The following is a 27,034-nucleotide window of genomic DNA, read 5'->3' on the forward strand; positions in this document are numbered from 1 at the left end:
GAAAGAATAGGATAAAAAATAAACTTATTTTAAGAAACCTAGAAATAGATCGGTAGGTAATAAATATAGGGAAAGTAGATTAAAATAGTTGTGACATGAAGAGAAGACCATCTACAACAACACTAAGTGATCCATTACAGGTTGAAGAGTCTAAAAGAGTTAGGGGCAGACCAAAGAGTTATGGATTGACGTAGTGAGATGGGATTAAAGGCCCATAATTCAATAACGAGTATAGCACGGAAGAGAGGAATGGCAGAACAGGATTCATGTAGCCGATCCCATATAATTGGGGCAAGGCTTCATTGACTTGGGTATGCAAGAAACCTTTAAATGTCAAGACCTTGCACTCCTTGTCCTCAAAAAGAATGTCCCCAAATCTCAAACCCAACTATGAAGAACATTCAAAGAGAATCATGCATGCCGCTTTACTTACCTGCGTTTTCAATCCCTAATTGATCTTGATATTTCTAATTTGTAGTTGAGCACTTGATTGCCAGTCAACCCAAGATTAGGTGATCTCAGCCGTTCTCCATGGTGTGCAAACCCTCATGATCATTCAATTTAAAGTTCAGTGAGGCAATAGGTCATATAGACTGATTAGAATGCAGAGCTAACCATCGCTAAAAGGAGCATGGCAATAGCTCCTAAACATGATCAGTGGCAGTTAAAAAAATAGTGGATGAATATTACCAACTGACAATTTCCTATGAAACAGCACCTGAGTTAAAGTTGATCATTCTCGACTGCTCAGATAACATTAACAGTTTTTCATAGTTCACCAACAATTAATAGTCAGATTCACATTGTCTGTGTTGTGATCTCATTTGTGTTTTTTCCTTTCTCCTTATTTTGCTTCATGGGTGAAGGGGGGAGGCAGGGTGTTGCTTAAAGTTTAATATATAATAAAAAAGAAAGGACTTGCAGAGGAGAAAATCAAATTATGTAAATTACCTGTCATACTTTGAATACATTGAACATTGCTTCCCTTACAGTTGGTGGAGGCCTAGATTGTTGGATTCTAAGTCAATGCAAACTCTTCTGCCTGTTGTTGTTCAGAGAATCTCCCTTCCCGATAAGGTAGAAGTATATGTCTTATGTCTTCTGCACTGAGTGTCTCATACTCAAGAAGGGCATTTGCCAGTGCATGTAATGCCTTCTCATGCTGAAAATGCAGAATCATAATTTATTACTCCACAATCCTTCCTATCCTATCCAGGGAGAAAAAAAGACAACCATAATTTATTAGTGCCCCCTTCTCAGCAGCATGGGTAACCCCTAGGGGTGGTCATTTCAGCTTGTCTCGGGCCTGCATATATTTAAATATATGTATTTTATACATAAAGTATATATGTACATATGTACATATGTTATATTATATATTTTATATATAAATATTATAATATAACACATAATATATATTAGATGTAATATTCTATATTATATAATGTATAAAATAAATTTATATACATATTATATGCTATTCAATATAAAATATTATACCCGGAATCAAGCTCGGCCCAGCCTAGGCCCGGACTTATGGTTCAGGCCCAGGCCTAGGATATAGCCCTTATCATAGGTGCAAAGCTTGGCCCAACACAGCCCATGATCACCCCTAGTAACCCCTACTTGTTAGACAAAAGAACCTGTTTAAGAAAGAGAAAAGTATACCTATGTCTTAACTTCTACCATTATTAAATGGGTGCAAATCAGTAGCCCTAGTATTACCATGGTATGGTAGTACCTATGTCTTTTTAAACTAATACAAGAAATATTTAGACCTAATGTAGGAAGAGGTTTTGTCAAGAGTAATCGGTATGTTACTGTTCACACCAAGAAACCTTTCATTTAACATATTGAGCAAAATTACAAAGGGGCCCTTGAATAGGCGACCAAATACAAAAAACATAAAAGGACATAAATGCCCTTACACTCAACACTTCCCCTCAAGCTGAGCATAGATATTTGTCATGCCCAACTTGTTTAAATTGTTGTCAAGCTTTGATTTGGGGACATCTTTAGTAAGACAATCAGCCAACTGATCTTCAGACCCCACAAAAGGTAAACAAATCTCTCCACTGGTAACTCTTTCTCTAATGAAATATCAATCAACCTCTATATACTTTGTACGATCATGTTGAATAGGATTGTGGGCTATGTTTATGGCAACTTGATTGTCACAATATAATATCATTGGAATATCAATATGCACTCCCATTTCTGTCAATAAATCCTTCAGCCACAACAATTTAGAAACTCCATGAGCCATAGCTTTGTACTCTGCCTCTACACTAAATCGAGCCACGATTGATTGTTTCTTACTTCTCCAAGATACGTTACCACCCACCAAGGTACAATAACCAGAAGTAGACCGCCTATCATCAATAGAACCTGCCCAGTCAACATCAGAATAGGCCTCTCTACCTTCAGATGCCCATGATTAGAATACAACACCCCTTCAAATAGGCAAATATTCTATTCACTGCTTGCATATGAGATGATTAGGGATGGCAATTTTCCCCATTTCCTCGATCCCCGTGGGGATTCGCCCCGAATGGGGCAAGGACAGGGATGGGGAAATTTTCATCCCCATTAGCGGGAATGGGGAGAGCACTCCCCGCCCCGCGGGGACCCCGATCCCCGCTTCGTGGGATCCCCACTAATATATATATGTATGCATACGTTATGTATTTAAATATGTAAACATACATCTATATATTAATATTTTTAAAAATATAGTTGAATATGATTGAATATTTTCTAATACGATTGTAAATGTTAATTATTTTATTTTTATTTTTTAAATAAAATAAAAAACAAAAACAAAATGGTTAGCATTATAAAGAATCACGGGGAATGGGGATCCCCGCGGGGATAGGGATCCCCGTGGGGATGGGGATGGGGATGGGGACGGGGATGGGGATTTTCGTGGGGACAAGGATGGGGAGAGGCTCCCCATCCCCGCCCCGCCCCGTTGCCATTCCTAGAGATGATCTAGGCTTGTGCATATATTGGCTGGCCACATTCACAACATATGATCTGGTCTAGTCAGACACAAGTAAAGAAGGCGACCGACAAGTCTTTAATACACACCTTTGTCAGGAAGGAAATCTCCATCATCAACTTCCAACTAATGATTGGGATCAATTGAAGTTTCAGTTGGTTTACAATCCAATTTTCCTATCTCTTGAAGCATATCAAGGACATATTTCCTCTAAGAAATATAAATGCCCCTCTTTGACCTTGCGACCTCAATCCCTAGGAAATACTGGAGATTTCCAAGGTCCTTAATTTCAAATTTAGTAGCAAGAAAAGTCTTCAGTTCAGCAATTCTAGAGATATTATCCTCTTATTATAACAATATCATTGACATATACTATCTATGTAGTCACTTTTCCATTTGCTCTCTTGATAAACAAGGTATGGCTAGCTTGAGATTGTGAGAAGCCAACTTTCAAGGAAACTTTTCTGAGTCTATCAAACCAAGTTCTATGGGACTGTTTAAGGCCATAAAGGAATTTCTTCAAACGACAAATCTTTCCTTCATTCTCAGGGATGTTCACTCCTGGAGGAAGTTCTAAGTAAACTTCTTCTTGAAGGTTGCCATTAAGGAAGGCATTCTCAACATCCATTTGATACAGGGGCTAAGAATAGTGGGCAGCAAGAGACATGATAACTTATATTGAATTCATCTTAGCTATTGGAGCAAAGGTTTCCTGGTAATCAATGCCATAAAACTAAGTGTACCCTTTTGCCACAAGTCGATCTTTATACCTTTCAATTGAGCCATCAGCTTTATACTTCACTGTGTAAACCCACTTGCATCCAACAAGAACTTTTCCTTCTGGAATAGAAACAATTTCCCATGTCTGGTTTTTTTCAAGTGCCTCTATTTCTTGGTTCATAGCATTCTTCCAATGAGGGAACTGCACTGCCTCAGCAACATTGTGAGGGATAAAAACAAAAGCAACGAAAGAGATATAGGCATAATAAGCATAATAAGAGGGAGATAAGGTATTATAAGGGACATAAATCGAGATAGGATATTTAGCACATGTCCTTTTTGCTTTACGAACTGCAATAGGAAGGTTAAGGTCAAAATCCACACTAGGAGGCTTAGTAACAGATTCAACATAAGCATCAGAAATAGGGAGAGGTTTAGAATCCAAATTACCCGAATCCAGGAAGTTAGATTGTAATGGACATTCAATCTTTGGAGTCATCCTCTTTTTCCGTCTGACAAACCACTGATGCCAAGACCGAGGAATAGGAGGTATAGGAGGAGTACTATTGTCACCAAGGGAGGAAGAGGAGGAGAAGAAGGATTGACAACATCAATTGCAGTCGGAATAGGAATCGACATACAAAAAGGAGTCCAATCTTCACAAACATTTTCCCTATGAAGAGAAGGACGAGAGGAGGAGAAAAAGGGAGTATACTCAGAGAATGCGACATCTTTGGACACATACCTTTTTCCAAAACAAGGGTCATAACAACAGTACCCTTTTTGGACTAAAGATTATCCCAAGAAAACACACTTGATAGACTTTGGATCATATTTCAACCTAGAAGGACTCGTGTCATGGATGAAGTAGACACACCCAAAGACCTTAGGAGGAAGACAGAAGGTATCCTCATTAGTGAAAAGAAGCTGATGAGGAGACTAGAGATGAAGGGTCTGCAAGGGAAGTTTGTTAATAAGATATACAACTGTTTGTGCAACATCCCCCCAAAATCGAGTTGGGACATGCATCTAGAATAACAATACTCTAGCAACTTCAACCACATGTTTGTTTTTCCTCTCTGATACCCCATTTTGTTGGGGAGTATGAGGATAGGAACTCTGGTGAATTACTCATTTCTCTTCAAGGAAAGTTTGTAAGTGCTTCTCAAAGTATTCATTGGCATTGTCAAATTTGATAATCTTAATCTTCTTTTCAAACCGTGTTTTCCACCATACTGAAGAAGCTTTTACAATTGAAAGAACTTCATCTCGACTCTTCGTCAAATACAACCAGGTATACCGCGAGTGGTCATCGAGAAAGAGAATGAAATATTTATAGCCACCCCCATACATGGAATAGAATAAGGTCCCCAAGCATCAGTATGTATTACATGAAAAGCAACATTACTTCTCTTGTTACTTGCAAAATATATGGTTCTACATTGCTTTGATAGTTGACAAACTTTACACTGTAGACCAAAACTAGACAAAGACTCAAACAAACTAGGAAACAAAAACTTCAATGAACCAAAAGACACATGCCCAAGACAGTGATGCCACAATTCCAATTGACTTAGTTTCTCATCATGCTAGGAGTTAGACTGAACATTAACCCCAACTTTGGAGACTGATCAGGAAGATAAACTCCATTGGCTTTATGTCCATTGCCAATCGTCTTCTCCGTACTCAGATCATGAAAGACAAAATGGGATGGAAAGAAGGTTATAGAACAATTATGAGACTTTGTAAGTGAGCTAACATATAAGATATTTCTATGCAGTTGTGAGACATGGATAACAAATTTTAGAGAAAGGTTGTTGGTAAATTTAACTTCACTCAAACCCGACTTTGGGGTCTGAGACCCATTAGCAATAGTAATCTTACCTTTCCCTGAAAAAAGTTTGTAAGTGGTAAAGTAAGAAGGCATACTAATCATATGATCACTAGCTCCTATGTCAATTATCCAAGAGCTAGAGGATCAGGCATGACACATAAGTGTAGTACTTGATTTTGCCAAGGCACTAGAAGGTGTATGTGAACCAACAAATGTAGGCAACCCGCTCTTTTCAGCATGAAGTAAGATGCCTCTCAATTTTTACATCACATCAGAGGTGTCATTAGTAGATGCCTGAGCAGAAGAATTTCCCTTAAGCATGTGAGTCTAAGAATCATGACTAGCTGTAGCAACATGAATATTTACCTTCTTTCTAATTTTAAAATTCTTAGGCTTTAGGTGGGGATTTAGTTTTCGGCACCCATCCTTGGTGTGCTTTGGCTTCTCGCAATATTCACAAACTACCTCTTCAGGTTTACCAAAACTCTGTTTGGGTTTTATGGACACAAGAGCTGTGTACTCACCTACAGGTACTTGCATCATAGCATTCCTCCTCTCTTCATTCTGCACCAGAAAATATGTTGTGGAGAGTGACAAAATATCAACACCAAGGATATGTTGCCTGGTGAAGTCATAATCATCATTCAATCCAACAAGAAAATAAAAAATTCAGTTTTTCTCAATGTACTTCCTGTATTGTTCAGCATCAATAGGATCCTTCCACTCCAAAGCCTCTAAATGATCCATTTCTTCCCAAACTGATTGTAAGGAAGAGAAATACATGGCCACTGATTTCTCCCCCTGTCACATATTACATGTTTCTCTTCGCAACTAATAGATTCTAGTAGTGTTCTTCACTTGAGAATAAGTTCCAGTTAACCTGTCCCAAATGTCCTTTGTTGTTGGAAGGAACATATAGTTGCAAGCAATATGAGACTGCATAGAGCATACAAGCCATGACATAACCAACATATTATCCTGTTCCCATTTGGAATAATTTGGATCTTTAGGTTTCGGCTAAGCTTCCTTACCGATAATAAACCCAAGCTTACCTCTTCCTCCGATTGTAAGCTTAGCTGATTGAGACCATTCAAGAAAATTTGTTCCATCAAGTTTTACATTAGTAATCTGCCCTCTCGCTGTAAGTGGTGTGGTAAGGCTAAGTGTGGTGGTCTCCTTGAAGGATGAAGGAAGGCTAGGAGCAAGGGTAGACTACAAACTTCTATCGATAGAGTCGTGTGTTTGTTGTGATTCACACCCCCTTTTATAAGGAGAGATCCTGAGGTCCTAAAGCGAAGGAGCCAAAAGGGATTCCTATTTGAAAAGGTGATCTTTGATTTGGTGTTGGTCATTAGGGGGACACTGCTAGGGGTTCGCCGTGTGTCTCATGAGATCTCTCCAAGACGAAATTTCCTTTCATCTAAGGATTCTCATAGTACATGTGTGCTACTTCCTTTCACGGGTCTCCTATATTGACGTGACGTGGGTAGCGTTAGAACTAGTTTGGCGTGTCCTACTTAATCCTACTGGATGTCCTGTTACAAGTAGCTTTGGTTGATGGTATTTTCGTTTATCGCCAGCCTGTGGTGGCTTTGAGCTCATCGCAGGTTCATGACGAGTTGTGAACTCGCCGCAGGTCCTCGTTGGCTTGTGTGTCGCCGTGAGTGTTTCTTCGGTTTTAGTTTGGTGCCTTCATTGCCATCGCAGTCATGGTGAACAACATGTACTTACACCCACATTGTCATTACTTCTTGGGAGGAGATAGGTAGGTATGAGAACATCTTTGTGTGAGTCCATCGATCACTATCCTTCTAAAAACACCTTCCTCACCAGCACCACAGTATTCCAACACTAGCTGAACACCCAAACACCTTTCCCTCAAGGTTAAATGTGGGCTACAACAATAAAACAAGGAAAAATAGGGGAAGAAAAAAATTTCCCAAAAATGTTTTAGGGCTCCAAAAAATCTGGGACTACTTCCTGCAGTCTCAGAAATTTACCACGATTCAAACACAAGGTTTTAGTAGCAACCGACCCACCATATGAGCATGCAAGCCCTAAACTCTAGATCTGGATTTTTCGCCAATTTCCATCCAAAAAATCCAAGAAAAATATAAAACAACTTCAAACCTCCATGGAAGCTATATCAAAATTCCTCTAAAACAAGGCACATCAACGGGCATCACAAACACATACGAACGCCACTGACTGTATGGACTGCTGACGTCAGTAGGTTGGTTTGTGAGTCATGACCAACAGATGATGCTTTCCTTGATCTTACGATGCTTTGATACCAAGTTTAAGTATTCAAAGATGAAAGAAGAAGAAGAGGTTTTGTCAAGAATAATCGGTGTGTTACTGTTCACACCAAGAAACCTTTCATTTAACATATTGAGCAAAACTACAAAGGGGCCCTTGAATAGGCACCCAAATACGAAAAACATTAAAGGAAATAAATGCCCCTACACTCTCAACAACCCAATTGGAATGATTTTTAGTATTAAAAAACTGAACATTTTGGATTAGTGAAACAGTGGTATCTATATTATACTAGTCCAAGGATTATCCAATACATACACTCATTAAATAGGATACCTTTTGCCCTTTTACCAGGGCTGTCTTTATGTTCCACGACAAAGACAGTTGACAACCTAAGACTAATGACTTGACAGCTGTCAAGGCTGATTCACTATCACATAGAAATAGTCTAGGACTTTGTTTCCTCTGCCTATAATTTTACCATGTTCCAAGTTCAAACCCCCTCTAAAATGAAAAAAAATGATTGGGGCAGGTATGTTTCCATTTAAAATTTCAAATCCTGTTATGCCTTAACACATCCTTTTGAGTAGGACAGGACCTCAATTTTCTTTATGTAAAATAATGAAGAAAACTAATCTTACATACCTTCTTTAGGAGGGCTTTAACACGATAATATGCTTCTCTCAGGATTTTGATCACCTGCAATGTTTAAAATATATTATTTTAACTGCATTGTTTGTAGCTTTGGAAATGTAGTTCCAGATTCGTAGGATGTTTACCATAATCACATCAAGCATGGGATCAATGAAACTATCGAGTTGTAGAGCAATAATATGTTATTTATGTTGCTGTTAGCATGTTAGTTGTGTTGCTGTTAGCATGTTAGTAGTGTCAATAAGTTAGTTATTTCAGTTAGCTTTCAGCTGCTGTTTATTTATGTTAACAGTAGACAGTAGGGGCAATATTGTAAGTTTACTGTGTTTTAAACTATTAAGATAAATAGCTGAGTGGAGCGGCAATGTGTAATTGGCCCACACTCTTTTTCTGAATTCTCTTTCTCTTCGATTTCTCTTCTTCTTCTTCTTCTTCTCTCTCTCTCTCTCTCTCTCTCTCCTTTCTCTTCTATTCTCTGAATTTTTTTCTTACTGAATTTACATTACAGTCTCTACAAGACAAGTTGGTATCAGAACCAACTTAGAGTTTCTCATTTGAGTCTAATCAGGCCCATTGCATGAGAACTTCCTAGGGTTGGAAGTTTTAGCAACAATGGTCCATCAGCTGGTTCTTGGAGATTACTGGTAGAGTGCAGCAGTTTTCAAGGGATTGTAGAGCCCTGGAAAGTGTCCGGTGATCAGGAAGAATCAAAGGGAAGGAAAGAATTCAAGATTAGGGTTCAGACTGAGGATTGGAAGTGGCGGCCAGCCTGTTCTGGGTAAGTTTCAATTTTTCTTTGAGATCGACACCAATCAGAAACTGATTAGAGTGATCTGGAAGGAGCGGCTGGGTTCTTTCTGATTTCTCTGGATTTTTTTAGGGTTTTCCCAAACCCACGATCAGTTTTCTGACTGTTATTAGTTTCTGGGTAACAGTTAGATCTGTTTTAGCATTCCAGATTGATTGAAAATAATCTTTGGGAGATTATTAGGTCTGTTTCAACATTTCTGGGTGTTTGCTAAAGCTTTTTTTTTTAGAAAATGTTAAGTATAATTATATTAATCAACGGTCCTTTGTACAAAGAGAAACTGTACAAAACATAAGCAGGACCTCAAAAAAAGGCCACCTTAAAAAAATTACAGTCAAATGTATCTTCTTTAAAACCTGTATGTATAGACAACCAGATCCTAAGCAGCTCAATAGTCTTGTTAATGACCTCAGCTTCAGTAGAAGCTGTGTGATCAAAAGTCCTACTGTTCCTTTCAGTCCATGCTGCCCACAAAACAGCCAGAGGTAAAAAGGACCAGCACAACTTCCCCTTCTTTGTCATCCCCGGTATGTGCCAAGCCTCCAAGCATTCTTTAACTGAGGCAGGCATACTCCAGCTGACCTCTAAGCACTTTAGGAAATAGTTCCATATCTCTCCTATGAACTCGCAATGTAAAAACAGATGATTAACTGATTCCATCTCCCCACTGCACAGGTTGCAGTTCAAGTCATTGCATGGAAAACCTTTCTTCAACAACATTTCTTTTGTTAGGCATTTGTCTAAAACTGTCACCCAAGCAAAAAATTTAACTTTCATGGGTGCCACTGTCCCCCAAATGACCTGGCTAGGAAAACATGTACCATTTACACCTACTAAAAATCTGTAGAAGGATTTAACTGAGAATACTCCCAATTTCTCCCATTTCCACACTCTTGAATTCAGTGTTTTAAAAGCGCAAGGGCCAATTTGTGCCTGAGGTGCAAGGCGCAAGGTGAGGTGCATGCCTTTTTAAGAAAGGCACAAAATTACAAAAAAAAGCTAAAAAATAAAAAAAGTCAGAAAATTCAAAAAAGCCAAAAATTTTATAAAAATGCAAAAGAATTCAAAAAATATTAAACATAATGTTAATAAAAAATATAAACTTAAATTTTAAAATAAATGTTTTAAAAACCTATTATCTAAAATTAAAATACATAAACATAAAATTAAAAAATAAAAGCAAACATATAAAGCATTTTCAAGCATCTAAAACCCACAATCTCTTTTCTTCCTTAATTGCATTGCTTCAAGTAGCTAATGTGATATAAAACATATTGCATTCTTGATTCTATGAGTCGCCTTTGTAGCACGCCCCTCGAGGCAAGCCCGAACGAGTCTATGTTAGGGTCTGAAATTCTTATTTCTCACATAAAAAATAATGATTTTATAACTTCCATTGCCTTTTAAGAAGATATTTTATTGCAATGAATGAATGAACAACATCAGGCGCATGCCTAGGCGCATCAGGTGTGCGCCTTTTGAAAGGGGTGTGCCTAGGACCTAGGCGAGGTACATATCTTAAAATGCACCTTCCCTGTACACCTAGGTGCACCTTTTAAATCACTGCTTGAATCCTGGCTTTGCAAGTTCAGAGTCTGATCTTGAAGCAAAGCTAGAAGATCCCCTGTCTGTTGAATCTCCTAATCATTGAAGTCCCTTCTGAAGGAGGGTTCCAGCAAATGTTTTCTCCCCTCTGAACAAAAGAATCGGCTACCAGCACCTCTTTGTTAGCCGCCAAGTTGAACAAAGTAGGAAACAACTCTTTAAGGGACCTCTCCCCAGTCCAAGGGTCTAGCCAAGTTGGCTAAACCTTTTTTCAACTTTCCAAGTTGGCTGTTAGCAATTTCTGGGTGATAATTTCTTCATTTTCAGCATTAAAAAAGAGTTATTTTTCATAAATTACTTAATAGAGATGGCAGGACCTGAGTTAAAGGCTCAAGGGGAAGGTGTTTGGGGGATGGAAACATGACTGGAAATACTTTTCAGATTACCACTGTCAAATTTGATGGATCAAATTACTTGGAATGGGCTTAGTCAACTATGATGGTTATTAGGCTGTGATTGGGGATGTAAAGAAACCATCCAAGGAAGACCCATTATATGCCAAATGGGTTTAGGAGAACTATTTGGTCATGACTTGGTTGTGTAATTCCATGCTGCCTCATATTAGCCGAAATTACTCGTGGGCCAAAACTACTAAGGAAATTTGGGACATCATGAGAGAAACCTACTCCCAGCCACTTAATGTTGCTAGGGCCAATGAGCTGAAATGTGAAGTCAATAATCTTAAGCAAGGAGAGAAACTAGCCTCAATTTACTTTTCTACTTTGAAATCTTTGTGGCATGAAATTGATCACCTAGAGACAATTGAATGGGAAAGTCAGAAGGATGCACAAACATACAGAAAACAAGTTGAAACCAATAAGATTTTTGAATTCCTAGCTGGTTTGAATTCAAAATATGATATTGTGAGGCAACAACTGCTCATCAGAGAGAGTGAGACCTTGTCTCAGGCCTATTCCTTAGTGCACATTGAAGAAAGTAGGAGAAAGGTTATGTTACAATATCAACCTACGGAATCAGCCCTAACAGTAGTGAAACCGAAGTATGCAGGTGACAAGGAAAGGGATATGAAGAAAGAAGACAAGAGGGAGTTAGTTTGTGATCATTGCAAGAAACCGAAGCATACCAGGGACACTTGTTGGAAGCTGTATCCACATCTAATTCTAGAAAAGCTCAGAATAAAAAAGGGGAATGCCAATGTGGCAATTACTACTGATGGTGTATCACCCTTTAGCACAAGAGCCACATCCTTAGACACTTTAGCTTCTGTCTGAGCTGCTCTGACTCAGTTGGAAAGTGAAGTCGGCACTTCAACCTCCTCATCTCAGTTACTAGCTACAACATCTGCGACTCCCACTTTAGGATTTGCTCATTCAGGTACAAGGGCTTCAATATATCATGCTTCAGCCCCAAGTAACAATGAACCTTGTTGGGTTATAGATTTAGGTGCATTTGACCATATGACTAGTTTATCCTCATTGTTTACTACTTATTGCTTATCCTCTGGCAGAGACAAAGTGTTTATTGCTGATGTCTCCCTTGTTCCCATTTCTGGCAAGGGAGGCATTAGATTGTTTGATCCCATTTCCTTGTTTTTAGTTTTGCATGTTCCTAAACTTAGTACTAATATGCTTTTGGTTAGTAGCATCACTAAAAAATCAAAATTGTTTAGTGACTTCTTTCCTGATCGATGTGTTTTTCAGGATTTGGAGACCAGGAAGGTGATTAGGATTGGTCGTGAGATGAATGAAATCTACCTACTTAGAGGACATTCACATGGGGAAGATAAAGAAGTGAGGAGGTCATTAGTTTCTCACTCTATGAGCCAGGTTATGCTTTGGCATAATTGGTTAGGTCATTTGTCATTTAGGTCTTTGAAGAGTTTGTTTGAGTCAGTTCAAATGTCTAGTTTAAAATGTAGAAGTTGTGAACTTGCAAAGCATTGTAGAACAACCTATTATTTAAGCAATAAAAGTAGTATTCCTTTTGAAATTGTGCATACTGATGTTTGGGGACCATATCACATTACTACTATGGGGGGATACAGATACTTTTTGTTGTTTGTTGATGACTATACTCGTTTTTCATGGGTTTGTCTTATGAGCTCTCGAGATGAGGTCCTTACTCCTTACCCTGACTCAGATTTTCCATCAAATGGTTTTGACCCAAGTTGGAGTCAAAATCAAAATTTTCAGATCCGAAAATGCTAAAGAGTATTTTCCAAAACCATTGGCTTCATATTTCCTTGATCATGGGGTTATTCATCAGAGCACCTGTCCCCATACACCTTAGCAAAATGGGGTTGCTAAAAGGAAAAATAGGCATATATTGGAGGTGGCTAGAAGCATTATGCTGAACTCTAATGTTCCCACATGTTTTTGGGGGGATGCTATCCATACCGCTGTGTACCTCATCAACTGAGTTCCTCCACAGGTCCTAGACATGAAAATTCCATTTAGCCTATTATATCCCGATAAGGACTTGTTTACTATTCCTCTTAAGACCTTTGGATGTACTTGCTTTGTTCAAATTCTTGGGCCTCATCGCTCAAAATTTGATCCTAAAGCCTCAAAATGTATTTTTCTTGGGTATGCACAAAATCAAAAAAGATATTGTTGCTATGGACCTATTTCTGGGAAACGGTTTGTTTCTATAGATGTTATTGTTAGATTGAAGTGTTTTATTTCTGTTGTTAGATTGCTGTCAACATGTTCTTTTCTTTTATTTAAGTTTTATTTTTAGGGTGGGCCGCCAGGGACCTACTTGTAATTTCTTTTTTTTATTTGTTACATCATATTATTATAAAAGAGAAGCTGGGCACTACCAGCCTAACTTTTTGACTCTCACACATCTTCCTTCCCCTTCTCTTCTCTTCTCTCTCTCTATTCTTGTGAGAAAACATGGTATCAAAGCACAAATCTGGGCAATAGGAGTCATTTTTTCTTCTGAATCATATCCATTCAACCCAGATTTCTGATTTCCTGAACAGTAAGGACAAGAAACCCTAATTGTTTGATCAGAACTACTTCTTGTCGTTTTTTATCTGGGTTCTTCCTTGATTGTAGCACCAAGGTAACCCTAGTAGGAGGCTGATGCTGTGAAACTTCTTTTCTCCTTTTCGGTTGATGCTGTGAAGGCTTAGTCGTGGTTTTACATCTTCGTACAGGTGCTGTACAGGGTGTGTGATCCCCTTTATCATAGGTATGTGCTATGATTGATTGGTGTGTGAAGTGTGTAGTCCAATGGTGACTATTTTTCAATTTTTCTGAACTGGTAGTAGATTGGTTCTGGACTGTTTACTTTCTGCCAGTAGACCTCAGCAGTGTGCACTTTATTTCAGAAGTAATTTGTGGGGTTTTATGCCCTAAGTGTGACTGTGAGAAGTAGTACTTGTGTAAGGACTGGTCTGTACACCTGCAGCCTTTGATTTTGACTTGTAGACCTGCTTTTGCCAATGGCGAATGATGATTCTGCCTCATCTGGGGTTACAACAACACATAGTATAGCTGGTATGGGGGCTAAAAGTATGGTATTTCCAATGCCAATTACTCCTTTAAACGGCCTGAAGGCCCTGAACTACCTGGAGTGAGCTAAAGGTGTAAAACTTTATGTAACAACAAGGGGAAAAACTGGTTACATAAATGGAAGAGTGAAGAACCCAAGAGTGGGACTGCTGAACATGATCAGTGGGACCAAGAAAACAATATGGTGACGTCTTGGCTTCTTGCAGCCATGGAATCTGTCTGATGTGAAGAAGAACTTTATGTGGGCAGACACTGCGAGTGAGATATGGGAACAAGCCAAAACCACCTATTGAACAAAGGCACTATGCCAAAATCTACTAGTTACAAGTTGAATCCTCAACCTGTAAACAGGGGAACCGTAGCTTGTCAACCTATTATTCAGCCCTTACCTCAATATGGAAGGAATTGGACCATTAACAGGCTATAGAATGGAAATGTGATGATGATGCTAGAGCCAATAAGAAGTTGGTTTCTCAGCAACGGGTTTTTGCCTTTTTGTTGGGACTAAACCCCGTATATGAACCACTTAGAGTTCAGATCTTAGGAAGTAAAGAGTTGCCTTCAGTCCAAGAGGTGTATGCCCTTGTTCAGCCCGAGGAAAGTAGGCGGAGTGTGATGGTTACAACTGAGGGGGAGCAACAGGTAGTATTAGCTGCAATGGGTGGTAATAATATGGGAAAGAAAAATGACTCAAAGAAAGTTGATGATAAGGACCAGGTATTGTGTACCCACTGCCGGCGTTCAAGACATTCACGTGACACATGCTGGGAGATCCATGGGAGGCCAAAGTGGGTTCTAAGAACCAAGACCAGGGTAAGGCACAGGGTCAGAAGAAGCCTAATATATCACACAATACAACAAATGTGGCAACCCAAGAAACTCAGTCTACTGGGGTGTCAACAGATACTACTCGAGAGCACTTCATTGGTTCTGACCCCAAGGAAGATATCATTAACTCCTTCCGTAGTCATTTGGAATCATATGGTAGGGCCTTGTGCCAAATGGACAGTTTAGCTACTGGGTAACCCTTCTACTTCATTTGCGTCTACATTAGGTAATGCAGCCTCTGCCTTTCATGTCTCCACTGCCACTGACTCCCCCTAGATCATTGACTTAGGGGCATCTAATCACATGACCGGTAAGCCAAACCTATTCCAGTCTTATAACCTTTTGTCAAGAAGGGATAAGGTGAGACTTGCAGATGGATCATTCTCCTCCATTGCAAGCCAAGGATCAATATCCCTCCCTCATGGACTTAACCTAAATAACGTTTTGCATGTTCCTCAACTTCCCATAAATCTTCTTTCTGTTAGTAGCATCACAAACTCATTAAACTGCAATGTAACCTTTTTTCCTGATTCATGTGTTTTCCAGGATCTAACTTCTAGGAGGACAATTGGTAGAGGAAGTTTAGTGGATGGTCTCTACACTCTCAACAACAAGGCTGGTTTCTCAATGTCATCCTCAGAGTCGCATAGCCAGTCAAATAAGAGTCAATTTTTTTTGTGGCATAATCGGTTAGGTCATGTGTCTTTTGAAATAGTGAAGTCTTTGTTTCCATTTTTATTTAAGTCCTGTTCAGTGTAAGATTTCCATTGTCAAACATGTCAGTTGAGTAAGCAATGTAGAGCAGTATTTCATTCAAGTAAATAAAAGATTTGGTTTTCCTTTCCATATTGTGTATTCTGATGTGTGGGGGCCTACTATAATAATTTCAGAGGGCGGTTATAAATACTTTATCAGATTGATTGATGATTTCTCCCGTTATACATGGGTATTTCCCATGCATAGCAGAGACAGTTTCAAAGATTGTGAGAGATTTCTAGAGGATGGTGCTTAAACAGTTTTATGTTGAAATTCAAATCTTTCAATCAGACAATGCGAAGGAATATTTCCATGGGGAGCTCAATGAGTTCTTTGCTTCTCACGGATCCATTCATAGGAGCTCATGTGCCAAAACACCGCAATAAAACGGTGTTGCAAAAAGAAAGAATAGACACCTCCTTGAGGTAGCTTGAGGGGTGATGCTGCATATGAATGTTCCCAAACGTTTTTGGGTTGAGACTGTACTTGATGCTGCTTATGTCATAAACTGCATGCCCTCTAGAGTATTAAACCATAAGACCCCTCATCAGTTATTGTTCCCTCAGTCTCCTTTATTTTCCATTCCCATGAGGGTGTTTGGTTGTCATGCTTTTGTCCATGATTTATCTTCGTCCCATGGTAAGTTGGATCCTCGGTCTATTCCTTGTATCTTTCTGGGGTATCCCTCCTTACAAAAGGGTTACTAGTGCTTTGATCCTATGGGTCATAAGTTCTTTGTCTCCATGGATGTCTCGTTCTTTGAGTCTGAACTGTTCTTCCCTGCTTCTCCTCAAGGGGAGAGTAATGTGGAAGAGAAGCAGGTCTATGTCCAGGTCCGTCAAGTCTCTTGGCCTTCTATTTCTTAGGAGTGAGCAAAAAAACCGAAAAGTCGAATCGACCGAAACCGAACCGGTCAGTTCGGTGTTTTTGAAAAACCTAAGGTACCGATATACACATATTTCTATATATTTTATATATATTTATGTATATTAAATATATTTTTTATATTATAAATTAAAAAATATGCATTATATATAAATATATATATATTTATAATATATTATACATTATTTATTATATATTTATATATATTTTTATAATATATCTTGTAAAAACTAAAAAACCAAAAAACCGATGAACCGAACCGGCCAACCATTAATCGACTGGCTTTGGTTATCGGTTTTCCAAAAACCGGTAATACTGGTTCGGTTCCAAAAAATGCCCACTGAATCGTGAGCACCCCCTACTATTTCTGGATCCTACTCCTTTTCGTGTCTTCCAACGTAAACACCATAGAGATCAGCAATGTGACAAAGATGTGAAGCCACCAAACACTGAGCAACCAACACCATCAAATTCCCAGGAGGTAAGTCCAACACCTTTTATTTCACCTGTTGATACCCTAGCTCCTATTTCGGTTGTGGATGACCTTGACATTCCTATTGCTCACAGAAAGGGAGTCAGGTCATGCACTACCAAGCACCCCATTACCCAGTATGTTTCCTATGACCACATTTCCCCCTCTCACTGTGCCTTCCTATCTACAGTTGATAGCACCCCCATACCCAGAAATGTGGAAAAAGCTTTAAAATATCCTAAATGGATAGATGCTATGAAGGAGGAGATTAATGCCCTCCATAAGAATCAAACATGGGAGTTGGTGGATCTTCCAAAAGGAAAAGACCTAGTGGGGTGTAAGTGGGTGTTTACAATGAAACACAAGGCAGATGGGACAGTTGAAAGGTACAAAGCAACGCTGGTAGCTAAAGGATACACTCAAGTCTATGGTGTTGACTATGATGAGACGTTTGCTCCAGTAGCTAAGATGAATTCAATTCGAGTTCTTTTATCATAAGCTACAAACCTTGACTGGGAATTGCATCAACTAGATATAAAGAATGCCTTTTTAAATGGTGATTTGGAGGAGGAGGTGTACATGGTTCAACTCCCAGGTTTCTGTGCCAAAGGAAGTGAAAATAAAGTGTGCAAGCTAAGAAAGTCCCTCTATCGCTTAAAACAATCTCCTAGAGCATGGTTCAGTAAATTTCATATGGTGGTTCAGAAAGTAGGGTTCAAACAATGTCAGTTTGATCACACTCTCTTTGTAAAGAGATGTCAGGAACAAGTGGTTGTATTGATAGTGTATGTGGATGATATCATCATTACAGGAAACTGGAGCACAAAAATACAAAAGTTGAAGGAATTCCTTGCTTCTCAATTTGAAGTGAAAGATCTGGGACCCCTAAAGTACTTTCTAGGAATTGAAGTTGCCCGCTCAAAAAGGGGCATCTTCATTTCTCAGAGGAATTATATCCTAAACCTGTTACAAGACACAAGCAAGTTAGGTGTAAAACCAGCAGATACCCCTATGGATGTTGGTCATAAATAGGGAGATTGTGATGGTGTTATGGACGCATTCGTGGGGGAGAAGTACCGCCGCCGGCAGCAGCAGTAACGTGGTACCCTCATCAGATTATCTAGCTAGCCACAGTTCATCTTACCTTATCCTTATCTTATCTGCTTTCTTACTCTTATCTTATCTGTTCCAATAAGGATTAGTATAGAGTCAATCTTAGGGAGTTTTTATCCTTCTTGAGTAGGGAGTCTTATCTAGGAGTCTTATCTATCTTATCTGTAAGCAGTTTAGTTAGTCTTATCTAGGAGTCTTATCTATCTTATCTGTAAGCAGTTTAGTTATCAAGGAGTCTTCCTACAAGGAGGACTCTTACCTCTTGTAATCTCCTATTTAAGGAGCTGAAATTATTGAATAAAGATATCAGATTTCCAGTCAAGAAAGAGAGTAAAAGGAGAGTTCGGTGATCTCTTGGACAAATCACCCTCTAGGACGCCAAGATAGGTTCAGCTAGGAAGGGGAGGAACAAGGGAAAACAGGAGCTTTTCCCCGTGGACCGACCCGTGACGAGATCCTACGCCCGGGCCCATAACAGATGGTGAACCACCGAAAGATGTGAAACAATTTCAAAGGTTAGTGGGAAGGTTGCTTTATTTGTCCATGACACGTCCAGACATTGCTTATTTAGTTGGGGTCCTGAGCTAATTCACGCATTCCCCTAAGAGACCACACATGGAGGCAACAAAAAGGATTCTTAGGTATTTGAAGAAGTATCAGGGAATAGGTTGCTATTTAGCAAACATAATCATCTGAGAGTGGAAGTCTATACAGATGTTGACTAGGCAGGTGCTGTGGATGATAGAAAGTCCACAAGTGGGAACTGTACTTTTGTAGGAGGAAATCTAATGACATGGAGAAGTAAGAAACAAAGTGTAGTTGCAAGCACATTGAAGTGGACAAGCACTTCATAAGAGAAAAATTGGAAAAGGGAGAAATTTGTACTCCTTATGTTAAATCTAAGGAGCAACTTGCTGATGTTCTCACAAAAGGGCTCCCATACTTGCAACACAATGAACTGCATGACAAATTGGGCATGATAGATATATTCAACCCAACTTGAGGGGGAGTGTTGTTGGATTGAAGTGTTTTATTTTTGTTGTTAGATTGCTATCAGCCTAGATTGTTGCCAACATGTTCTTTTCTTTTATTTAAGTTTTGTTTTTAGGGTGGGCCGCCAGGGACCTACTTGTAATTTCTTTTTTATTTGTTACATCATATTATTATAAAAGAGAAGCTGGGCGCCGTCGGCCTAACTTTTTGACTCTCATACATCTTTCTTCCCCTTCTCTTCTCCTCTCTTCTCTCTCTCTATTCTTGTGAGAAAACAGATGTCACATTCTTTGAGGATGTACCCTATTATCATAGAGTTTCTTCTCAGGGGGAGAATAGTGAGATTGGGTCTCATTCATCAGAAATTCCATTACCCGTCCTAATCACCAAAGGGGAGTGTAGTGAGGAGGGTTATAAAAAATGTCAGGATTTGAGGGTGTATCACAGGTGGTGAAGGCAAGGTTGATTTCGGTCATCAACAGTCCATGCCAACTCCAATTTCCTTTGCGGCTCCAGATCCAAGTACCACTGTTCCTTTATCTCCCACTACAGATGAAATACCTCCTATACTTCCCATTGTTGAGCCTTCTCCTCCTCCTTTGGATGATCTTGATCTCCCAATTGTAGTCTGTAAAGGGAAGCACCACTGTGCCTCATCTAAAGCTCATTGCATCTCCTAGTTTCTGTCTTACGATCATTTGTTTCCATCCTATAAGTCTTTTTGGCATCTATTGTTGCTATTTCCATTCCTAGAACAGTGCAAGAAGCCTTGTCAATACTTGAGTGGAAGGATGCAATGAAGGTAGAGATGGATGCTCTTCTAAAGAATAATACATGGGAGTTAGTTGATTAACCTAAAGGGAAGAAACCGGTTGGGTGTAGATGGGTGTTTAGAGTGAAACATAACACTGATGGCTCCGCTAAAAGATATAAGGCTAGATTAGTTGCAAAGGGGTTTATACAGACATATGGCATAGACTATTTGGAGACTTTTGCATCAGTAGCCAAGATGAATACTATCAAAGTTTCACTATCCATTGCAGCAAATTTCTCATGGCCATTGTTTCAGATGGATGTAAAGAATTCCTTCCTCGATGGTGATTTGCAAGAGGAGGTGTATATGGAGTTACCTCCTGGATTCTATAGTACAGAAGTGGGGAAGAAGGTTTGCTAGCTAAATAAAACCTTATATGGACTGGAACAGTCTCTAAGAGCATGGTTTGATAGATTTAGATAGGCCCTTGAAAAATTCGGCTATGTACAAGCCCAATCATATCACACTCTTTTCATTAAGAGAATGGATTCCTCCTTAACTTTACTTGCTTTATATGTGGATGATATTGTGGTGACGGGAAGTGATGCCCATGAGATTGACTCTCTTAAGCAATTTTTTCACCAAAAATTTGAGGTCAAAGATTTGGGAGAACTACGGTATCTCTTGGGAATTGAGGTAGCACGGTCTAAACATGAGATTTTTGTCTCCTAAAGGAAGTATGTTCTCGATCTTTTGGAAGAAACTAGGAAGCTAGGTGTTAAACCTGCTGACACACCTATTGAACAAAATCACAAGTGTAGAAGGTGGAGAGCCCCATGAAGACAAGGTTATGTTTCAACTATTGGTTGGGAAACTTCTTTATCTTTGCCTCCACGACCGGACATTTCTTATGCGGTCAGTGTTGTTAGCCAGTATATGCATTCTCCCCGAACTACTCACCTTCTTGCAGTTAAGAGGATCCTTGCTTATCTGAAGAGATGTCCAGGCAAAGGAATACTCTTCAAAGATAATGGTCACATGAAAATAGAAGTTTACATAGGTGCTAATTGGGCAGGGTGTGTTGATGACAGGAGATCCACCTCTAGATATTGTGCTTTTGTAGGAGGAAATCTTTTCTCTTGAAGAAGCAAGAAACAAAATGTTGTTGCTTGTTCCAGTGATGAAGCTGAATACAGATCTATGACAAATGGTGTGGCTGAAGTATTATGGTTAAGATCTCTATTTGAGGAACTAGGCATTGCTTATGAGAAGCCCCTGATGTTGTATTGTGATAATCAAGCAGCTATTAACATTGCTCATAATCTGGTTCAACATGATAGAACTAAGCATATTGAAGTGGATTGACACTTTATCAGAGAGAGAGAGAGAGAGAGTTGCTTTTCAAGAAGTGGGTCTTCCATATATTACCCCTAACATGCAACTTGTTGATCTCTTCACCAAGGTAGTCCCAAAGACCAAGTTGGAAACAGATTTATGTAAGTTGGGAATGATTGATATCTACTCCCAACTTGAGGGGGAGTGTAGAGTTGTGGAGCAATAATATGTTATTTATGTTGCTGTTAGCATATTAGTTGTGTTTCTGTTAGCATGTTAGTAGTGTCAATAAGTTAGTTATTTCAGTTAGTTTTAAGGTGCTGTTTATTTATGTTAAATTGTTAACAGTAGATAGTAGGGGCAATATTGTAAGTTTATTATGTTTTAAACTATTAATATAAATAGCTGAGTGGGGCGGCAATGTGTAATTGACCCACATTCTTTTTCTGAATTCTCTTCTCTCTCTCTCTCTCTCTCTCTCTCTCTCTCTCTTCTTTCTCTGAATTATTTCTTACTGAATTTACATCTCTGGATTACAGTCTCTACAAGACAAGTGAAACAACTAAAGATTCAAAGAGAGATACCTCCCCATCAATGCGAGATTGCATCTCTGAACCTGGTCGCTCTTTGATATAAACTGGTCCAATTGTACCACTCATCGCACAAGTCATTACCTGGCATACAAAATGGTAGCCATAGAATTTTTTTATCAATATGATAGAACTTACAAAATTAACATTGAGACAGGAGTACCATTAGTTAAATGAGCGTAGAGATTTAATAACAGCTCAGGCTAAGGATTTTATTTAGAAATTTAGTTCTAAAAGATAACATACATCAATCAAAAAGATTACATGTTTAACCACTAATGAATTAATAAGGCATGACCATCAAAACCTAAATGTATTATTAGGATAAAGTTTAATGAAAAAAATATTTGACTTAAAGTAATACAATTAAAGATTCTAATATTTCCAAAATACTTGGAAGTTGGAAGAATGGTAAATTATTAAAATTGCAGAAAATTGTGATAGAGCTTTGAGAATTACCATATACTGTGCAAGCTCAGTAGCTGAATGCAGGTCATTACTTGCTCTGGTTGTAATATGTTTTTGACCAAAGATAAGTTCTTCGGCAACTCTCCCTCCCATACAGACATCAAGACGTGCTAATAATTGCTTCTTGCTAATTGATGTTTCATCATTTGAAGGAAGTTGGGTAACCATACCAAGTGTAGAACCTCGTGGAATTATTGTCACCTTGTGAATAGGGTGTGCGCCATCAGTATTAAATGCAACAATTGCATGACCACTCTCATGATATGCGGTGAGCTGGAAAAAGGAACAATTCTTTCAGTGTAACTATCCTTTTCTGATTTCTAAAAACAGGAAATCATGAGATAGTTGCACATGGTGCATGCCAAGGGAAAGAAGTACCATACAAGGATTCATGAGACCCCAACCTAGGAGATACAAAGGGCATGCTTGCTTCTGTTTCTTGCCATTTCTTGCCATAAAGAAATTCTATTTTTGGCTAGAAATAGAATGGCCAGAAATGGCGGGAAGGAAATAGAGAATAGCATTTGTTTCATTTTTCCAAATAATAGAGTTATTTATCAAAGAAACAAAAAGAATGAGAAATATGTTTGGTTTAAGAAAAATTATATATCTCCACCTTGCCAGAAGGTTCTCTTCCAAATCTTTTTCCAAGGGTTTGATTGCAAGTGAGCAAAACATTTCCTTTCCCTCCAAGAAGATTTGGTGTACTCACATCACATCTCTCTGAGTTTTTTTTTTTTTTGAAGCTTGTCTGAAGAGAATAAACACTTGTGACCTTGTCCAGAAGAAGAAGAGTACCTGAAGATTATGTCTTTCCCCTCATACTTACATTTGATGCCTCCATGATGGTGAATCTGCTGATCATTTACTCCTCCATTGCCAGGAAACCAGAAAAATTTGGTGTCATTTCCTCAACCTCATAGGAGCTGGGTTGCCTCAGAACATATTTTGGATTTCTTTTGGAAGTGGAAAGGTAGAGGCCTCAGTAGGAGAGGCAAGGTTTATTCGCAAACAATTGTTCATGCAGTAATGTGGGATTTTTGGGAAGAAAGGAATAATTGGATCTTTGACAACAACAGCAGAATTCAGGAAGACTTGATCTCTCATGTTACTCATAGCTACAATTTGTGGGTCACTAGTTCTGAGTTGTTTAAAGAATGGTTCAAGTACTGATACACCCGATACACACGAACATGTGTATTGGGTGTTTCGGTACTACAAAAACCTTTTCTTTTATTCTTTTACTTTCATATTTTGATCAAGGGCCGATTTAAATATTGTTTAACATTTAAAAATGAGAGATTTTGGAAAAGCCTTAAAAAAGGCATATCAGCCACCTGTCAATATGATACAATATGCCCTATAAAGGGAATATCATGTCAAAATTTTGAATTTTGGTTTAAAGGTGTTCCTGCTAGTGATCTGAATAGAAACATTGAAAACTTTCTGTTTTGAACCCATGATCTTATAATTAGAATTATTTAACTAGTTGAGCTACAAGTCATCTCCCTAGTCTGTAATTCATAATGAACAGTATGCCTACCTTCTTTGATTCTTCTGATATAAACATTGTTTTCCTCTCTGTACCCATAATTATTCTGTCCTTTGCAAACTCCAGCTGTGCAGCAGTCAACTTCTCAACACCTTCAACAGCAGCCTTAATAGCTGCGATGTTCACCAGATTTGCCAGATCTGTTGTAATGAAGAAGGCAAAGAGAAAATAAACGTTCGGGATTCTAACATATATTCAAAAGACATTCTTCTTAAAAGTATTCCTATTCAAAAGACTTGCTTGCAACACCTATCAGGTTCACTAGGTCTATTACCCTATTTGAATGCAAAAAAATAAAATAGAAGTAGATGCAATTTCTACCACTTTTTTTTCGAAGAAGAAAGGATAAGTGCACTTTTTCTATCACATACTTTTTTGAAGAAGAAAAGGAGAAGTAAATGCACTTCACCATATATACATCTCAAAGTCACGTGCTCTTGGGGGACTATCCTTGGGACTTTTTACATAAAATAGAAAATTTTCCCATTAACTGAAAGAAAACATGTCTAACAGATAGGAGAGGGCAGACCTGCACCATTAAAGCCAGGGGTACCACGAGCAAGTGCTTTGGCATCTACATCATCAGCCAGAGGTTTGTCCTGTAAATAAAGCTCCAGTATCTCTTGACGACCCTGCATATCAGGACTAGGAACAACAATCTGGAAGATAATTTTATCAAACTTAATTCATCAATCGTGTTTGGATCACAAAGATGGCTGAAATACTAAATATTTGAAGAGTGAAAATTTTTAAATCCAATCAAGTTATTAGGTATTATGTGCTTCAACATCAATTCCATCTAGGGATGAAGTGATGAACATTGGGCTTGGTTAGCCCAAGATGGCCCAATGTAAGACAGAGACAGGCCTAGACCAAAATATAGTATGAAAGTGAGTTCAGGCAGGGCTGTGGTTGGTCTTGGTGATGTGGACAGAAAGACAAATTACATGCAGTACCTCAAGTATAGAGCAATAAGCACAAGAAATACCAAGCTGAAAACAGCAAAATAAGTTGGATTTTTAGGGATTCCAGACCTGAACCTGAAGTAAAACTCCTCCTGGAACAGTTCTGCTACAGTAACAATGGCAGCAAGCTGGCCTCCCGCGCAGACGGCGTGGAGGGATTGGCAGGTGCCAAAATGGGTCGACTCCTCAAAACCCAAGCTCCCAATGCTTGAAAACCCTAGCTGAGGCTGAGCTATAGCTCAAACAAGAGAGAAAGAACCAAAAGAAACCCCTACAGAAACAGCCCCCTTCTCTTTTATAAGACTCGCTAGCTTGCTGGCAAGGTTCAAAGTATCGATACGATACGCCCCATATCGGGCGTATCGTATTGTATCTTTTGAAAAAGATACGGTTCGAAACGCCTATTTCCAGGGGTTTCGGACCCCCAATTTTTTTTAATAATAAAAAGCATGCTAAAAGCTTCCCAAAAAACCAAAATGTGAAAAAAAAATAAAGTTTCGGCCGTTTCTAAGTACAAATACGATACGACCGAAACTCATATCGTATCGATACTTTGAACCTTGCTTGCTGAACAAGCTAGTTAAAATATTTACACATAAGCCCCTAGAATGTTTCCCTCTCACCAACAACTCCTTAAGAACAAGACTATCTTCAAATGAACCCCCAAGAGATAACTTTTGTTACAAAAAGACCCAAGAGACCAAAACCCAACAGAAATGCACCCAACTGCCCCTGACCAAAAATCTGACTTATAAAATGACGAAAATAACCCTGGTCCCCAAACTGTCAACAAAGCTACCCAAAACACCAATTTGGGAACCCACTACAAAAAGCATGCAAAACAGAATACATTCACAATTTTTTTTAGCCTCATCACTTGGCCTGGTATGAGAGGGCACTAAATGCATGTTAATACAAGAAGGTAATTAAAAGAGAAACCCAGCATACCTTTTTATTTTTACAGAAGAAAAACAAACTTCTGAAATAAGCAGACTGTTTAAAATAGTTCAGAAAAGTGATAGAGAACAGCAGAAACAGAGAATCAAGAAGAGAGAAGAGGAAGAAGAAGGTGGCGGCAATAAGGGTTCAGAGAGAGATTTTCAAAATCTAATCCTCTCTTACACCCTAATCCCTTTTCATTAACTTAATTTCAGTAATTACAGAGAGGCCCTTAATTGGGCGAATAATTTAAAATAGACATAACATAAGTAAGGCCCATGTTGAGGCCCATTACAGCAAAGAACATAAAGAAAAGTTATAAAAAAACAGTCTAATGGGCCATTCGGCCCATCTTCTCTACACTCCCCCTCGAGCTTAGCATAGATGTCAATCATGCCAAACTTGCCAGTATCATGCTGAAGTTTTGGCCTTGGGGATGCCCTTGGTAAGGAAATCAGCTAGCTGTCCTTCGACAAACTTCTCCAAAAGCCACTCTTTCTCGGATAAAATGTTTGTCAACGTCAATATGTTTGGTCCTGTCATGTTGCATCGGATTGTGAACAATGTTGACGGCAGCCTGATTATCACAATATAACATTAATGGCTTATCATACTCAATACCCAGTTCCTCCATCAAGGATCGAAGCCAAAGTAGCTCAGAAACTCCATGAGCCATGGCTCTATATTCAGCTTCAGCTGAAGATCTGGCAACAACTGATTGTTTCTTGCTTCTCCAAGAAACAATATCACTTGCCACCAAGCTACAGTACCTAGAAGTTGACCTTCTATTATCAATGTTTCAGACCCAATCAGCATCTATGTAAGCCTCCAGCTTCATATGGCCATGCTTAGCAAATAGAATTCCCTTTCCAGGAGAATCCTTTAAATAACACCGAATTCATTCTACTACTACCATGTGAGTGTCCCTGGGAGCATGCATGAACTGACTAATGCAGCTGACAGCATATTCAATGTCTGGCCGAGTCATGCACAGATAGAGCAGCTTCCCAAGTAAACTCTG

The 27,034-nt window shown here is 38.9% G+C and overlaps 1 protein-coding gene across 1 annotated transcript in view; it reads right to left on the minus strand.

The window, feature by feature from the left end:
• Positions 1-673: 673 nt before the first annotated feature.
• Positions 674-27,034, minus strand: part of LOC104603984 (ATP-dependent zinc metalloprotease FTSH 11, chloroplastic/mitochondrial-like) — an 89,053-nt gene continuing 62,692 nt past the window's right edge. The window contains 6 exon segments of the mRNA XM_010268177.3: positions 674-1,162; positions 8,460-8,513; positions 22,084-22,173; positions 22,549-22,830; positions 24,101-24,249; positions 24,639-24,768. Coding sequence (XP_010266479.2) covers positions 1,019-1,162; positions 8,460-8,513; positions 22,084-22,173; positions 22,549-22,830; positions 24,101-24,249; positions 24,639-24,768 — 849 coding nt within the window. The 3' untranslated portion in view covers positions 674-1,018.

This window comes from Nelumbo nucifera, chromosome 3 (genome assembly GCF_055504915.1).
Source record: "Nelumbo nucifera cultivar China Antique chromosome 3, China Antique-T2T, whole genome shotgun sequence".
Classification (NCBI taxonomy): domain Eukaryota; kingdom Viridiplantae; phylum Streptophyta; class Magnoliopsida; order Proteales; family Nelumbonaceae; genus Nelumbo; species Nelumbo nucifera.